The sequence below is a fragment of the Perognathus longimembris genome, chromosome 3 (assembly GCF_023159225.1).
Source record: "Perognathus longimembris pacificus isolate PPM17 chromosome 3, ASM2315922v1, whole genome shotgun sequence".
NCBI classification, from domain to species: Eukaryota; Metazoa; Chordata; class Mammalia; order Rodentia; family Heteromyidae; genus Perognathus; species Perognathus longimembris.
The window spans coordinates 98,440,809-98,458,705 of NC_063163.1; the positions used below are offsets into that span (position 1 = coordinate 98,440,809).

Sequence of the window (17,897 nt, forward strand, 5' to 3'; positions counted from 1 at the left end):
GTATGTGTTCTATCATGAGCACTACGGCTTGATTTCTAGGAAAAACACTTCCCACATGTATTACATTTATAAGGTTTGTCTCCTCTATGTGCGCTCTCATAAGCACTAACGACTGAGTTCTGGGCAAATGACTTTCCACATGTGTTACAATTATAATATTTCTCTCCTGTATGTGTTCTCTCATGAGCTCTAAGGCTTGATTTCTGACAGTTGGTTTGCAGACTGCATATTTAATAGAGATGTCATCTTTTTTCAAGTATTTAGATGCCATGTATGGTAGAATATGTGACATTCACATACATGCAAGGGTTCATATAGTCCTTTGAAAAGCTCATTATGTGTTAGCTCTTATCTGCTTGGCTAATTTGAATGTTTTGTTCCTAAAACAGTAACCAAATATCTTATGTACAGAACAAGGGCAATCCTTAGGCTGAAGCATGAAGCTTCAGAAGAATTAGCCTTAATGTTGTCATGCCAGATTTGTAGCACCTCAGAATCTCTTGTCTCTATTGCTAATAACAGAGAAATGGTCTGATCTATTAGGGAAACTTTGTATTAGTAAAACAGAGCCAAATGTTTCTACATAGATTTTTCTTTATTCTACTATACAGATAATGAAACAAGTTCCAAACATTTTATGTAAGAGAGAAGCATACATGAAGAAGAATAAAATTCCAGACTTGATCTTCTCATGACTCAGGGATAATTTCTTGATGAAAATGTGCCATTACAGAAGCTCGTGTCCTTTGAAGATGTGGCTATGGACTTCAGCTGGGAGGAGTGGCAGGACCTAGACATAGCTCAGTGGACACTATATAGTGATGTAGTGCAGGAGACCTACAGAAACTTCGTGCTCTTGGGTGAGCAAAAGTCACATTGATGGGCTGGGAATATGGCCTAGTGGTAAAGTGCTCGTCTCCTATACATGAAGCCCTGGGTTCGATTCCTCAGCACCATATATATAGAAAAAGCTGGAAGTGGCGCGGTGGCTCAAGTGGCAGGGTGCTAGCCTAGACTTGAGCAATAAAAGGCCAGGGACAGTGCTCAGGCCCTGAGTTCAAGCCCCAGGCTTCACAGATAAAACAAAAACCAAACAAAAGTCACATTGACTCACAAGGTCAACTGCTTTGCTTTTAGTGGAACTGTGAATATATATAAAAGTGTTATGCTATTTAGAAGTAAGATTCCAGTCCATGGGAAGTGTTACTTCTTCCAAAGAAAACCCTCCCCTTGATGATATTACTCCAGAGGCAATTATATTTTTATTCTTCAAGAAGTAAATAGTCACAGTTTGGCAAAATTTCTGACATATGTTTTATTAAGAGGGGACTGTTCTGAAATTGAGATGATTGTTATAGATGGATATATAATCTAGACTAAAATGCATGACTCCTGAACGTGTGTTCTGCAAATCACTAGTATAAAAAGGACATTTAAAATCAAAAGCTGGCACTGGGCATGCCATTTCATGCCTGTAATCCTAGCTATTGAATCCTGAAGAACAAGGTTAGACACCACCCCAGGAGCAAGAGTCCCCATGAAACAGACTCTTTTGTTCCAATTAGCCTACCTAAAATGAGTAGGGAAACTGTTATTGAAAGATGTAGAACAAGCCTTGAGCAAAAGAGCTCAGGGACCTTGGCCATGCATTGAGTTAAAGCAGAAAAAATGAGGAAAAAAACCCAAAGCTTCTATTTACAGGAAACTTCAACCATAGAGCTCATGAAAAATTAGAAACTAGAATTAGGAGCAACATTATATACCATAATTTCTGAGGTCATTACAGCAGGGATGATCCAGAACGAGGAATGGGTCTGTACTGTTTCATCTAAACAGGGCACTGTGTTTTTAAACCCAAATTGATTGTCAAGCTGGAGGAAGGTACAGAACCATGGATGGGAGAAGCTCCAAGTAAGAATTCCACTGGTGAGTGAATGTATCCTATACAGTGATGTTGCAGACAGAGCCCTGTTGGTAAGTTCTTGTTGAGCTGTACTGAGCAGTAATGTTCCTCATTCCCCTGAGTCCTCTATTTGGCAGAGAACTAGGTGATTCTTTGTCTTAAGGAGTGGGAAGTGAAAAATTCATGTGGAGACATACTAAGTTCTATGTGGGAATAGAGTTAATTTAGCAAATGTCTTTCTCCTTCTGATACTATTTCTGAAACAAAAAAAAATGAGAAATGTACACTTTGTGTCATTTCTGCTATGTACCATTATGCAGGTGTGAGCAAATAAGAAGGACACGAGTAGTGCAGTCCTCAAAGAAGGAAAAGAGCTTCTCAATGATTGTGGTATTCACAACCATAATCTTCAGTGTACCAAGAATGATTACCTGAATGGAGGTTTGGAATATCCTTTCTCATCAATGGTTCTGAGGCTCAGGAGCGTCAGAAAAGTAATTTTGATGACACCCAGAAGGATGGGGGAAATCAGATTTTAAAATTCCCACATATGAATATAGTAATTCTTGGTGAGAAGTTAGAGACTTGAAGCAATGTGGGGATAAATCCTTACTCACAGGAACTATTCCTGTGTAGGTGAAAGGCAAGGATTGTGTAAAACACTTCTGTGATCTATGAACCTAGAAAATACCTAATAGTTGAGAAGAAAAGCAGCACAAAACACAGGAAGAAAACACAGCAAGTATTCTTTGATATCAAAACTTATTTGTAAGGGTAACTAACTGAATGCTAATGGGAGATTGTAAATACTCACCATAAAATTATTGATATAAAAATCTTATTTGTGTAATTTGAGTAATTATTTCTTTTGCTGTAAAACTAAACAAGTAAAACAGAAAAACATTATTTTGCATTGTAATATATTAGCATGGATTTTTTCCGTAATGCTTTAGGAAGTAAGCATGTATTTCTAATTAATTCCTAGTATTGATATTTTAAAGTCCATAATAATTATTAAGTGTGGAAATTTCGTAAGTTTTACATTAAAAGCTCTTTGGATCTCATTCATGTTTTTTTCCCTTGTTTTTAGATGCATCATTTTAGATGTCCAAGGAATGGATGACATACTTAAGACTTGCCAGGAAATTCCGGACAAATGGCTTCGTGAAGTAGCAGTCACCAATAGCAACACTGTGGAGGAAACAGTGAGATTAGTTAGAGCTTTTAATTTGAGCTCAAAACACATGAGAGTGCTGAGTGAGAACAATGGGAACTCCTTAGAAATGAGGAGTGAGGCATCCATTGCATGTCAGAACATGCTTCCCTACAGTGATCCTGAAATGATGCATGCTGGATCCAGGCCTGGTGTCTATCATGTAGTGGAAAAATCCCTCAGCCATATGAAACATTTTACTCAACATTTTGAGAGTCCAAATGAGCAGCAGTATTTCACGGGTGGTAAAGAAGGTATGGTATTAAACTCAGAGATCATATTCTTTAGAAATAATGGTGTTTGTGTGGGAGAACACTCCCAGAACCATAATGAATACAGAGAATGCAATGGTGAATCTGCTGTCATTGGCCAAGAAATATTTCAGGAAGTGAGGAAAACACCTGAATGCACTGTATGGGGGAAAACATTCTGTTTCAGACCTACAGTCAGTAGACATCAGAAGGAACACACTGGAAACCATCCCTGTCCATGGGGTGAATCTGAGAAATCTTTCAATAAGGAAATAGATCTTATGAACCATTGGAACAAATATCCAGAGAAGTCTGATAAGTATAACAAGATACTGGAATGTTCAATTAGCTAGTAAAATTTTGAAGTCAACCTGAGGCTTAATTATGGAGCAGAAAAGAGCAATTGTGTGCTTGAAGGTTTGAGTGGAGCACTGGAGAGAGGAAGACAAGGAACCTCACCCATCCCAAGTTGCCAGGTTCTATTTGCAAAGAAATTTTTTTGCTTCATAATGAGGATAGAACTGCGGTGCTGGGCACTGTCCCTGAGCCTTTCAGCTCAAGGATAAATCTATACCACACTGTGGCACAGTGCAATTTCCCAATTTCTGGTGGTTAATTGCAGATGTATCTAATGGAATTTCTTACCCACGCTGGCTTTGAAACAAGATCCTCAGATCTCAGCTTCCTGAACTGCAAGGATTACAGGCCTGAGCAACTGGCGCCTTGCACATAGGACGTTTGAAGTCACATCCTGTACCCAGGGAGGTAAACTGAAGAAATCATGTAAACATCACTAGAGATTATTAAACTCCTGACCTACTATCCAGCAGCTTCAATAACACTGACTTTCAAGGAACAAAACAAGATGAAGAACTCGGGCTAGAGGAAGTCACATGGCCACCACTATATTTGGCAATGGCAAATAAGTAGTGATACAGAGAACTAAACAAGGCTGCCCCTCTTTTTGAAGGATTAGCACTGAGAGTTTCTGCTTATGATACACAGATAATCCTCTTACTTTTTCCTTTGTTTTCTTGGCTTATCTGCTCAGGTTGCTGTGCCTTTTCTTATCTTTCTAGTTTTTAAGTCAAAACAAGATTTGAATATTATTTCCTTGTAAAAAATCTTTCCATGTCAGAAAAACCCATGTACAATATTCATCATCATTTACAGAAACAAACCACTGAAGAGAACAGTGTCTGCAGTTTTAATTGTGCAAAACAAAGGACAATTTTAGAGCATTTATGCTGAGGTTCTTATTGCAATAAAGAACACACACAATTAAAATAAAGTACAATGGAAGCTGTTTGTGGTATTTTTCTTTTTTCTTTTGCCAGTCCTGGCACTTGAGACTCAGGGCCTGAGCACTATCGCTGGCTCCTTTGTGTTCAAGCGTAGGACTCTGCCACTGGAGCCACAGCGCCTCTTCTGGCCTTTTCTATATATGTGGTGCTGAGGAACTGAACCCAGGGCTTCATCTATACTAGGCAAGGGGTCTTGCCACTAGGCCATAATCCCAACACGTTTATGGGTTTGAATTAGATAATAGAGGGTATTATAATTTGTATAAATGGTAATACAAAACCTTTCCAAAGAAAATACCCTGATTCTAGAAACCTACTTTGAAGACACCTTTCTCTATTTTTTGTCAGACCTGGGTATTGAACTCAGGGCCGGAGCAGTGTCCCTGGATTCTTTCTGCTCAAGGCTAGCACTCTATCACTTGAGCCAGAGAGCCACATGTGGCCTTTTCTATATATGTGGAGCTGAGGAATTGAACCCAAGTCTTCATGTGTATGAGGCAAGTTCTCTGCAACTAGGCCATATTTCCAGCCCCAACAATGATCTTATTATTGTTCTTGACACTGAAATACATCTCCTCTAGCATCCTCTGCTAAGCCTTCACAAGTTTGTGTTTGGTATATTAATGGGGTCCAAGTGGGGGGGAATCCTCCATCCCTCCAATTGTTCACCACTCAGAGACAGCCTCAAGTACCAAGAGGGGTATATTGGGGAAGTAAACAGCAGAATGGCCATCCAAGGCCACAGCCCAGACTTGGGAGCTGGGGAGAAGCACTCTGGGCTGGGCTCAGGGTCGGGTTATATAGGCAAATATCACATGGTCAAGGCAGGCCACATGCAGGTGGCCAAGGAGGTTACAACACTTGCAGAGAAACAGTATAGTCATGTCAGGTGATAGGCAGGTGGCCAATGGAGTTACAGTCTGCCTCCTAGTAACTTGCTGAACCACCCTATCATTTTTGATAGCATGGGCCCACGAATTTGGCAGGTCTCCACACGATGCAGGTGGGGGTAAGGCTGCTCCTTCCTGAAAGGGCACAGGTTGCTGGGCTGCGTTACTATCACTAGCCCCTAACAAGTACCATGGACTGGCTTTAAGTCGTGCTCCTATTTGTCAGGCCAAGCTCTTAAATGCCAGAGAAAATTGGGAACTATTTTAAATGAAGTGACAACACTTATGTATAATGATGATGCTGAACAAAAACAGTACCAGGTATCAGGATAGCAAAGGATTAACTGGGTGCAGAGAACTGTGCAATAAATTAGCACCAGTTGGCTCACTGTGTGCTGGCCAGTTTGAGCAGAGCAGGGAGAACTACCTTTAAATTCAAACAATTCTGATTTTGAAAGTTCCCTGGTTACATTGTAGACCATGAGTATTATCTCTTTCAACTAGATGAATTGATTCACATAAAACAAAAATTCAAATGTCAGTATAATTGTAGCTTTCTCTACATCCCCTAATGAGTGAAGCTTCAATAATCTTGGGGGCTCGAGCTACGAGCTTTTGTCCTCTAGGCTAAATGTTCTACCACTTGAGCCACAGCTCCACTTCGTTTACTGTTGGTTAACTGGAGATGAGTCTCAGAGACTTTCTTGCCCAGGATGTCTTCCACCCGTGATCTTCACCCCCCTGAGTAGCTAGGTTTAAGGTATGAACTATGACACCCAGGACAATTTCTCTTTGGTCTCATGTACATCAAACAGGCTCTTAAGATCTAGTCTGATGTTCATTCAAGCACTTCTCTCTGTTCGACAAGGTGGATGAAGCAGCAAGAGATGCAAGGGGCAGATCCAGTCAGGGGTCACATGTCAGACTGAGGACTGAAGGCATCTATCTGGAGAACACCCCCAGAGTATGGGGGAATCCTTTGACGCTTCTTGTACCACAACTCTTTTTTTCTTTTGTCCAGTCCTGGGCCTTGTACTCTGGGCCTGAGCACTGTCCCTGGTTTCTTTTTGCTCAAGGCTAGCAATCTGCCACTTGAGCCACAGCGCCACCTCTGGCCATTTTCTGTATATGTGCTGTTGGATAATTGAACCCAGGGCTTCATATATATGAGGCAAGCACTCTTGCCACTAGTCCATATTCCCAGGCCCTGATGCTTCTTATACCTACATTCAGTCCATGTAAACTATCAGAGATTTGTTTCATGAAGGAGTTGCAGGTCTACTTGTGAAGTTACTTCATAGACTCAATAGAGGGTTGCCCCCTGTTTAAATTAGAAATGTAATTTTTTAAATGAGTGGGGAAAACCCATTAGGAAAGGGTTGATATTTTGTTCTTTAAGTTGTGAGGAAAAACATTCCCCTTCCTTCCCCAAACAAAACAGAGTAACAAACCTAGAGCTGGGCTCAGAGTACAGGGGTTTTGGTAGCTCTGTGGAGTGCAGCTTATTACATTCATACCACTGTAAGCAAAGTCCGTGGCTTAACTAGGCCCTAACATGGATCAGTTCCTTGATCTATGTGAAAGGGAAATTTTCAGCTGTCACTTGGGGGTAAATTCTTTTCTGCTCTTCTGCACTGAAAGATATTAATACTTAGTTGGTGAGTTATTGAATTTTTGCCTGGTTATAGGATTATCCATCAGTGCACTAAACTCTCCATTGCCTCCTCCACCCTTTTTTGGGAACTGTCTTAGGAAAGATGCTGCTGTGAGCACCCACTCTCCTCTGGCTTTGTAAAACAGCACCAGAATGCTGCACATCAACTACATTGCCATTTTCATGATGGCAGTACAGAGGGGACATGGCAGGGGGTGTGGGTGCTCAAAGCCATAGATCCCCTTACGCACTGGCTTCTGGGTTTGGTTTTAGTTATTTGTTCATTATTTTCCAGCACTGGGGCTTGAACTCAGAGCATGATGCTCTACTTAAAAAAAAATTTTTTTTTTGATAAGGGGATGTACATAGAGGGTACAGTTACATAATAAGGTAGTGAGTATATTTCTTGTCATATTTGTTACACCTTTCATTTTTCTTTCTCTTCCCTAGTTCAGATAAGCATATATACAATATCCAGTGTACGAGAATCATATACAGTGTCCCCAGGGGGTACATTAAAGGAAATTCACCTAGTACATTAAACAGAATGACAACAGTAAAATCCTCCTGTCTCCATTTCTTGGAGTTCATTTTGCTTAGCCTCATCTAATATAATAACATGTATGTAGCTGTTGAGCTATTGTGCTCCTGGCAGGTCTATCCTAGACCTTTTTATATTTATTTAGTAACTGTTTGGTTTTAGAGACATGATGTAAAGTTGCTGACCAAAACATGTAGAAATACCATTTATTTTACAGACATGATCTGTCCTCTGTGCTCTAGGCTTGTCTCGCTCAACATTATTCATTCAAGGTCTGACCATTTCCCTGTGAATGCCATTATTTTATCAATTCTTTTTTTTTTTTTTACCATTAAGTACACATTAAACAAGAGATTATCTAAAATCAAATGTCACACTTTTGAAAGAGAGATATTCTAAAGTAACTGATTTCAATGACAAATTAAAAATTTACTCAGTAGTCTGATTTCTAAGTTTACCTTACTGTTGGTCTTTGTTTTTTCTACTAAAGTCTGGTGCTTTAACACTTGGGCTACAGCTCCACTTCTGACGTTTTGCTGCTTAATTGCAAATATTCTTGTGGAATTTTCTGCATGGACTGATTCTGAATCTAAATCCTCAGCCCACAGGCTCCAGATTAGCTAGAATGAGAGGTGTGTGTTAAGGGCCAGCTTCATTGGCTACTGTGTTGATAATTTAGGTGGTCCAAATCAGTAAAAGATGTGGTTTTAGGGGCTGGGAATGTGTCCTAGTGGTACTTTGTGCTTTCCTAGTATGCATAAAGCACTGAGTTCAATTCCCCAGTACCACATATATAAAAAAATGCTGCTGTGGCTCAAGTGATAGAGTGCTAGTCTTGAGCAATAAGAAGCCTGGGACAGTGCTCAGGGCCTGAATTCAAACCCCAAGGATAGCACACAAAAAAGCGATTATTTTAGAAATTGGGCCTCAAAAATTATACAGCACCAAAAGATGTTCTGTATTCAGAAGAAAATGATAGTACATGTTTATTTTGGGCTCCCAGCTCTTCCATGGACCTAGAACATTTCTCATCTTCCACTTCCATATGTGAAGCAGTAGAATCATTGAACATGCAGCTCTTCTTCCTCTCTATCCCAGTGTCCAGAGCCATCATTCTTTTTCTGTATGAGTTTGTTGATCGTTGCACACTCAATAAGAGACAGCATGCCATGGCTGTTCCTTTCTAACTGGTGTATTTTCTTTAGCTGATTGTATTCAAGGTTCATCCATAGAGTAATTTTGTAGTAATATTTTCTTCCTTTTCAATGCATTCACGAATTGTTTTATGTGTTCCTATGTTTTGTTGGTGAGTAATTATGAAGCGTTTCTTAAAGTAGTTACATTCCTCGCTTATTTTGCACAGGTGTGTATTCCAGGTGAAAGACTTCCCACACTAGTTACATTCATATGATTCCTGATCTGTGTGAATTCTGTTGTTTCCTTAAGGATGACCTGACACTGAAGGACTTTCCAAATGTGCTCCATTCCTAAGGTTTCTCTCCTGTGTATATTTGCTGATGAACAGGAAGATAGGATTTCTGGGTGAAAACTTCCCACGTGTTAAATCCAGAGTTTCTTTCATGTGTGTGTGTGTTCTCATGAAAAGCAAGGTATGACTTCCAGGTGAGTGATTTTCCAAATTAATTAAATTGATAAAGTTTATCACTTGTTTGAACTCAGGTCTGTGTACTTAGATATGACTTGTGGGTTACAACTTTCCACAATCGTTATGGTCATATGGTTTCTCTTCTGTGTTCACCGATGAATATTAACATATGTCTTCTGGGTGAAAGACATTCCACTTGTGTTACATTTGTAAGGTTTCTCTCCCGTATGTGTTCTCTCATGAGCATTACGGCTTGATTTCTAGGAAAAACACTTCCCACATGTATTACATTTATAAGGTTTGTCTCCTCTATGTGTGCTCTCATAAGCACTAACGACTGAGTGCTGGGCAAATGACTTTCCACATGTGTTACAATTATAATATTTCTCTCCTGTATGTGTTCTCTCATGAGCTCTAAGGCTTGATTTCTGTGTAAAAGACTTTCCACATGTGTCACAATTATGAGGTTTCTCCCCTGTTTGTGTTCTCTCATGAACACAAATGCTTGATTTATCTGCAAAACACGTTCCACATGTGGTACATTTATAAGGTTTCTCTCCTGTATGTGTTCTCTTATGAAGACTTACGTATGATTTCTTGGTAAAACACTTTCCACATGTGGTACATTTGTAGGTTTCTCTCCCGTATGTGTTCTCTCATGAGCACTACGGCTTGATTTCTAGGAAAAACACTTCCCACATGTGTTACATTTGTAAGGTTTCTCTCCTGTATGTGTTCTCTCGTGAACAGTAACGCTTGATTTCTGGACAAAAGAGTTTCCACATGTGTTACATTTATAAGGATGCTCTCCTGTATGTCTTCTCTCATGAAGGCTTAGGTCTGATTTCCGGGTAAAATACTTTCCACATGTGTTACATTTATAAGGTTTCTCTCCTGTATGTCTTCTCTCATGAACACGAATGCTTGATTTATCTGGAAAACACTTTCCACATGTGGTACATTTATAAGGTTTCTCTCATGTATGTGTTCTCTCATGAAGACTTACGTGTGATTTCTTGGTAAAACACTTTCCACATGTGGTACATTTGTAAGGTTTCTCTCCTGTATGTGTTCTCTCGTGAAGAGTAAGGCTTGATTTCTGGGTAAAATACTTTCCACATGTGGTACATTTGTACGGTTTCTCACCTGTATGTGTTCTCTCATGAAGACTTAGGTATAATTTCAGGGTAAAACACTTTCCACATGTGGTACATTTGTAAGGTTTCTCTCCTGTATGTGTTCTCTCATGAACAGTAACGCTTGATTTCCGGACAAAAGACTTTCCACATGTGTTACATTTATAAGGATGCTCTCCTGTATGTGCTCTCTCATGAAAACTTTGATATGATTTCCGGGTAAAAGACTTTCCACATGTGTTACATTTATAAGGTTTCTCTCCTGTATGTGTTCTCTCATGAAGACTTACGTGTGATTTCTTGGTAAAACACTTTCCACATGTGGTACATTTATAAGGTTTCTCTCCTGTATGTCTTCTCTCATGAAGACTTAGGCCTGATTTCCAGGTAAAATACTTTCCACATGTGGTACATTTATAAGGCTTCTCTCCTGTATGTGTTCTCTCATGAAGACTTACGTATGATTTACTGGTAAAACACTTTCCACATGTGGTACATTTGTACGGTTTCTCACCTGTATGTGTTCTCTCATGAAGACTTAGGTATAATTTCAGGGTAAAACACTTTCCACATGCGGTACATTTGTAAGGTTTCTCTCCTGTATGTGTTCTCTCATGAACAGTAACGCTTGATTTCCGGACAAAAGACTTTCCACATGTGTTACATTTATAAGGATGCTCTCCTCTATGTGCTCTCTCATGAAAACTTTGATATGATTTCCGGGTAAAAGACTTTCCACATGTGTTACATTTATAAGGTTTCTCTCCTGTATGTGTTCTCTCATGAAGACTTAGGTGTGATTTCTTGGTAAAACACTTTCCACATGTGGTACATTTATAAGGTTTCTCTCCTGTATGTCTTCTCTCATGAAGACTTAGGTCTGATTTCCAGGTAAAGTACTTTCCACATGTGTTACATTTATAAGGCTTCTCTCCTGTATGTATTCTCTCATGACAACTGAGGCATGATTTCTGGGCAAAAGACCTTCCACATGTGTTACATTTATAAGGTTTCTCTCCTGTATGTGTTCTCTTATGAAGACTTAGGTATGTTTTCCGGGCAAAAGATCTTCCACATGTGTTACATTTATAAGGTTTCTCTCCTGTATGTGTTCTCTCATGAACACTTAGGTATGATTTCTTGACAAAAGACTTTCCACATGTGTTACATTTATACGATTTCTCTCCTGAATTTGTTCTCTCATGAACACTTAAGTGTGATTTCTGGGTAAAAGACTTTCCACATGTGTTACATTTATAAGGTTTCTCTCCTGTATGAGTTCTCTGATCCATTCTTAATGGCGCTTTCCACATGAAACACTTTCCACATGTGTTACATGTATAAGTTTTCTCTCCTGTATGAGTTCCCTGATGAATACTGAGTTGAGTTTTCCAAGTGAAGGACTTCTCACACTGGTTACATTTGTATGGTTTCCTACCTGTGTGAATTCTATTATGTGCATTTAAAATTGTCCTCAACCTCAAAGATTTTCCACATTTGCTACATATATGAGGTCTCTCAACTGAGTCAATTTTGTTATGTCTTCTAAGAATTTTCTTGCTCCTGAAGGAATTTTCACATTTATTACATTCATAATGTTTCTCACTAATATGTATTCCATTATGTGTTCTTAGAGTTGACATGTGTTTGTCGAACTTTCCATATTTGTTGCATTCACAATGATTTTCTCCAACACAAGCACAATTATTTTTAAAGAATATTGTCTTTGTGGTTAATACAATTCCTTCTCCACCGTCTGTGAAATACTGCTGCTCACTGGGACTCTCGGAATTTTGATTAAAAGTCTCCATGTTGCTAAGGGATTTTTCATCTACATGAGAGACACCAGGGATGGATCCAGCATGCATCTCTTCAGGCTCAAAATGGAGAACCATATTCTGACATGCAATGGATGCCTCAGTCCTCATTCCTAAGGAGTTCCTAATATTACTATGCAGCTCTGGCATGTGTTTAAGGCTCAAATTAAAAGTTTTCACTGATCTCACTCTTTCATTCACAGGGTTGCTTTTGGTGATTGCTACTTCACCCGGCCATTCTTCTGGACTTTCCTTGCAACTCTTAATCATATCACCAGTTTCCAGGACATCTAAAATGATTCATCAAAAAAAATAAACATGAGGATCAAAGACATCGAAATAAAAACAGATACCCTGAAAACACTACAAGAACAAATAGGAGAAACACTAGGACTCCTTTGCACAGGATGAAACTTCCTTAATAAAGGCCCAGAAATGCTACAAATCAAAGAAAGGTTGGGCAAATGGGACTGCATCAAACTGCAGAGGTTCTGCTGGGCAAAAGACATAGCTTTGAAGATAAACATAAAGCCCACAGATTGGGAAAAGATCTTCACCAGCCCTACAATGGACAAAGGCCTCATACATAAAATATATTCAGAACTAAAAAAATTAAATTCCTCCAAAACAAAACCTCAAAGAACCAAGAGCCCCCTCAACAAGTGAGCTAAAGACTTAAAAAGAGACTTCTTTGATGAGGAAATGAGAATGGCCAAGGGACATATGAAAAAGTGCTCTACATCACTGGCCATAAAATAAATGGAAATCAAACAACATTGAGATTCCACCTCAACCCAGTAAGAATGTCCTTTATCAAGGAAAAAAAAGAACAGTAACAAATGTTGGAGGGGATGTGGCCAAAAGGGAACCCTACTTGGTGGGAATGTAAACTGGTTCAGCCACTCTGGAAAGTGGTATGGAGATTCTTCAGGAAGTCTAAACATAGGGTTCCCTTATAGCCCAGTAGCCCTACTTTTGGGCATCTACCCAAAAGACCACAAACAAGAACACACTAAAGTGACCAGCACAACAATGTTCAAAGCAGCACAATTTGTCATAGCTAAAATATGGAACCAACCCAGATACCCTTCAGTAGACGAATAGATAAGGAAAATGTGGTACATATACACAATGGAATGTTATGTCTCTATCAGAAAGAATGACAGAGCCACATTCATAAGGAAATGGAAGAACTTGGAAAAAATTATACTAAGTGAAATGAGACAGACTCAAAGAAACACAGACTCTATGGTTTCCCTCAGAGGGAATAATTGGCATAGGTTTAGGCTAGTCACAGCAGAGGATCACAAGAGCCTAATAGCTATGCCCTCAGGAAGGCATAAGATGATTCTAAGTGGAATGAACTCCATGTTAAGGAAACAAGTGTTACATAACTGTTGTAATAACTTTCAACATGCCATTTGAAACCTTAGCTTCTTTTGTTTATGATCCTCTTGTATCACCTTCCTGTGGGAACATAATTTCTCTGACCAGTGGGGGACCTAGCCTCGGCACAGATATTCTGATGCCTTATTAGCAAACTAATAGGCCTATGGGAACAAATCTTCATTAAAGAGTCTCCTTTGTTCCATAAAGGAGGACACTTTGTCATGAGACTCCCCCCCCCCCCCCCCCGTATAGTGCCTCCCTAGGGAGACTTGTTTGCACAGCTGCTCTCGTCAAAGCTTTTGACAGTAAACAAGGAAGTCAATGGTCTAAGATAATTAGTCTTGAGGAAATAGTAGCTAGGTGATAGAGTTCTGCCTTGACTGGTTTGATCCTTTTTTTTTTTTTGGCCAGTCCTGGGGCTTGCACTCAGGGCCTGAGCACTGTCCCTGGCTTCTTTTTGCTCAATGCTAGCACTCTGCCATTTGATCCACAGCCGCACTTCTGGCCGTTTTCTGTATATCTGGTGCTGGGGAATTGAACCCGGGGCCTCATGTATACAAGGCAAGCACTCTTGCCACTAGGCCCTATCTCCAGCCCCTGGTTTGATCCTTTGTAGTAGCGACACCCTTTGTAATAGTGATATCCTTTGTAGTAGCGATAACCTATGTCGTAGCGACATCCCTTGCAGTAGCGACATTCCCAACTTTTGTATTGATATGACATCTTTCTGTATTAATATTACTCTTTGAAGTTGTGAATTGATTTCTAACCCTATATACACCCTGGCCCTCCTAAAATGAAGTCTGCATTGGTCCACTCGCCTCTGCATCCCCCATGTCCTGACTACAGTTGCAGTTACCCAGGTCCAACAACTGGCATCTGGATCCAGGGACCTGATAATTGATCCATAGGAGATTACTGAACTGCGTTAGAACTCTCAAATGGAGGTGAGAAATATTTTGCTATAAATGGTATTAACTCTCCGATAAAGATGAGCAGAATGATAGAGTGGATTTATAAACAAAAAGTTGCTATCTGTGGTCTTCAAGAGACCCATCTTACAGCAAGGGACAAAAACAGGCTCCGGATGAAAGGATGGAGCAAGATCTTCCAAGCAAACATACCTTTCAAAATGGCAGGGGTAGCCATTCTGATTTCAGACAAGCTGGACTTCTCATTAAAATCAACTCAAAAAGACAAAGAAGGGCACTACATTTTAATACAAGGAAAAATCCAGAATCAAGACATCACCGTGATAAATTTATACTCACCGAACAAGAGGCCCTACATATGTCAAATAAATTCTCATAGAACTACAGAACAAGATAGACCCAAACACAATCAAAGTGGGAGACTTTAATACTCCACTCTCTCCAAGAGACAGATCCAACACACAGAGGTAAGGGAGCTGAAGACTTAAGTAACACCATATTCCAAATGGATCTGACAGATCTGTACAGTCTTTCACCCCACTGAGACCCAATACACATTCTTCTCAGCAGCCCATGGAACATACTCCAAAATAGATCATGTCATAGCCCACAAAAAGAACCTCATCAAATACAAGAGTACTGACGTCATCCCATGTATAATATGTGATTACAGTGGAATCAAGGTAACCCTCAATAACAAAGGATACCACAGAGGCTATACAAATACTTGGAGGCTAAACCCCACACTGTTATCTAACTCTTGGGTCACAGACGAAACTAAGGATGAAATTAACAAATTTATAAGCCACAACGACAATGAAAATACATCACAAAGAAACCTATGGGATACAGCGAAGGCAGTGCTGAGGGGCAAGATCATCGCCCTCAGCACTCACATTAAAAGAATGGAATCAGAGCAGGTGAATAAGCTCAAGATGAAACTAAAACATCTGGAGAAACAAGAAATAAGTGTAAAATGACTAAGAGGAGAGAGATCACAAAGATTAAAGAAGAGATAAATCTGAATGAAAATAGAAAGACCATTCAACAAATAAATACAACTAAAAGCTGTTTCTTTGATAACATAAATAAAATTGACAGACCCCTTGCAAGACTTACAATAAAAAGAAGAGAAGAGACTCATATCCGTAAGATCAGGGACTACACCGGAAAAATTACAACAAGTACACACGATATTCAAACAATCATAAGGAACTATTTCCAGAACCTCTACTCACTAAAGAACAATAATTTTACAGAAATGGATCAATACTTAGAGAAGTATAAACTGCCCAAAATGAATCAAGAAGAAATAAATCAACTAAATAAACCAATAATTTACAGTGAGATACAGGGGGGAATCAAGAGCCTCCCAACAAAGAAAAGCCCAGGCCCGGATGGATTCACCAATGAATTCTATAAAACATTTAGTGAGGAGCTAATAGCAATACCCCTCAAACTCTTCCGCGAAATAGAAACAGAGGGAGAAATCCCAAACTCATTCTATGAAGCTAATATTATACTCATCCGCAAACCAGGCAAAGACCCAACAACAAAAAAAGAACCACAAACTAATATCACTAATGAACACAGCAAAAAAGTTCCTCATTAAAATATTAGCTAACAGAATCCAGAAACTGATCCAGAAAATTATACGTCATGATAAAGTAGGCTTCATCCACAGACACAAGGATGGTTCAACATCCATAAATCTATTAATATAATTCACCACATTAACAGAGCTAAAAACCAAGAATCACATTGTTATCTCAGTGGATGTCCAAAAAGCCTTTGACAAAATACAACATCCATACTTGTTAAAAGCTCTGGAGAGAACAGGAATAGATGGAACATTCTTGAAAACAATAAAAGCCATATACAACAGACCAACTGATAATATCGTATTAAATGGGCAGAAACTAAAACCATTCCCCCTAAACTCAGAAACAAGACAAGGATGCCCACTCTCCACACATCTTTTCAACATAGTTCTGGAATCCCTAGCCATAGCAATAAGGCAAGAGGAGGGCATAAAAGGGATCCACATCGGGGAAGAAGAAATCAAACTATCCCTATTTGCAGATGACATGATCTTATATCTGAAGGACCCAAGAATCTCAGTCCCCAAACTCCTACACCTAATAAACCATTTTGGCAAAGTAGCAGGATACAAAAATCAATCCACAAAAGTCAGCAGGTTTACTGTACACCAACAATGTACAAGCAGAAAAGGAGATTATGGAAATAATACCATTTACAGTAGCTAAAAAAAGAATAAATTACCTAGGGATCAACCTAACTAAAGAAGTGAAGGACCTATTTAATGAGAACTATGAAACTCTAAAAAGGGAAATCAAAGAGGACACAAGGAGATGGAAAGACCGCCCATGCTCATGGTAGGCAGAATCAATATAGTGAAAATGGAAATACTGTTGAAATTGTTATATAAATTCAATGCAATCCCCAACAAGATCCCAGCTACATTCTTCACTGAAATAGAGAAAGCAACCCATAAATTCATATGGATCAGCAAAAGACCTAGAATAGCCAAAGCAATTCTAGGCAAAAAAAAAAGCAGTGCAGGAGGTATCACAATATCAGACTTCAAACTCTATTATAGAGCCATCATAACAAAAACAGCCCGGTATTGGTATAAAAACAGACCTGAAGACCAATGGAATAGAATAGAAGCCCCAGAAATAAAGTCGCACTCTTACAGTCCACTGATATTCAACAATGGAAAAAACATAGCCTCTTCAACTACTGGTGCTGGGAAAACTGGGCAGCCATATGTAGAAAACTCAAAGTAGACCCAAGCCTATCACCATGCACCAAGATCAACTCAAAATGGATCAAGGACCTCAACATCAGACCTGAATCCTTGAAACTACTGAAAGACAGAGTAGGAAAGATGCTAGAACTTATAGGCACAGAAAGGAACTTCCTGAATAGAGTCCCAGGGGCACAACAGATAGGGGAGAGTCTCAACAAATGGGACTACTACAAAATAAAAACTTTCTGTACAGCTAAAGACATAGCCACCAAAGTAGAAAGACAGCCAACCATATGGGAAAGGATCTTTACCAGCACAGCAATAGACAAAGGCCTAATATCCATCATCTACACAGAACTCAAAAAACTAAGCCCCTCCAAGCAGAGTAAACCAATTAAGAAATGGGCAAAGGAGCTAAAGAGACACTTCACAAGAGAAGAGATAAAAATGGCAAAGAAACACATGAGGAAATGTTCAACATCCCTGGC

The 17,897-nt window shown here is 39.4% G+C and overlaps 1 protein-coding gene across 1 annotated transcript; it reads right to left on the reverse strand.

The window, feature by feature from the left end:
- Window positions 1-10,041: 10,041 nt before the first annotated feature.
- On the reverse strand, window positions 10,042-12,366 carry LOC125347774 (zinc finger protein ZFP2-like). Its single transcript, XM_048340735.1, has 3 exons — window positions 11,013-12,366; window positions 10,431-10,928; window positions 10,042-10,262 (listed from the first exon to the last, which is right to left on the reverse strand). Exons 1-3 carry the CDS (start codon window positions 12,364-12,366, stop codon window positions 10,042-10,044), a joined length of 2,073 nt encoding a protein of 690 aa, XP_048196692.1.
- Between the last annotated feature and the right edge of the window lie 5,531 nt (window positions 12,367-17,897).

Coding starts and splice junctions, on each gene's coding strand:
- LOC125347774 (XM_048340735.1), bottom strand. CDS start 12,366: ATGCATGCTGGATCCATCCCTGGTGTCTCTCATGTAGATGAAAAATCC. Junction 10,929..11,012: donor TCATGAGAGAACACATACAG/GTGAGAAACCGT, acceptor GAACACATACAG/GAGAGAAGCCTTATAAATGT. Junction 10,263..10,430: donor TACTCTTCACGAGAGAACAC/ATACAGGAGAGA, acceptor ATGAGAGAAGAC/ATACAGGAGAGAAACCTTAT.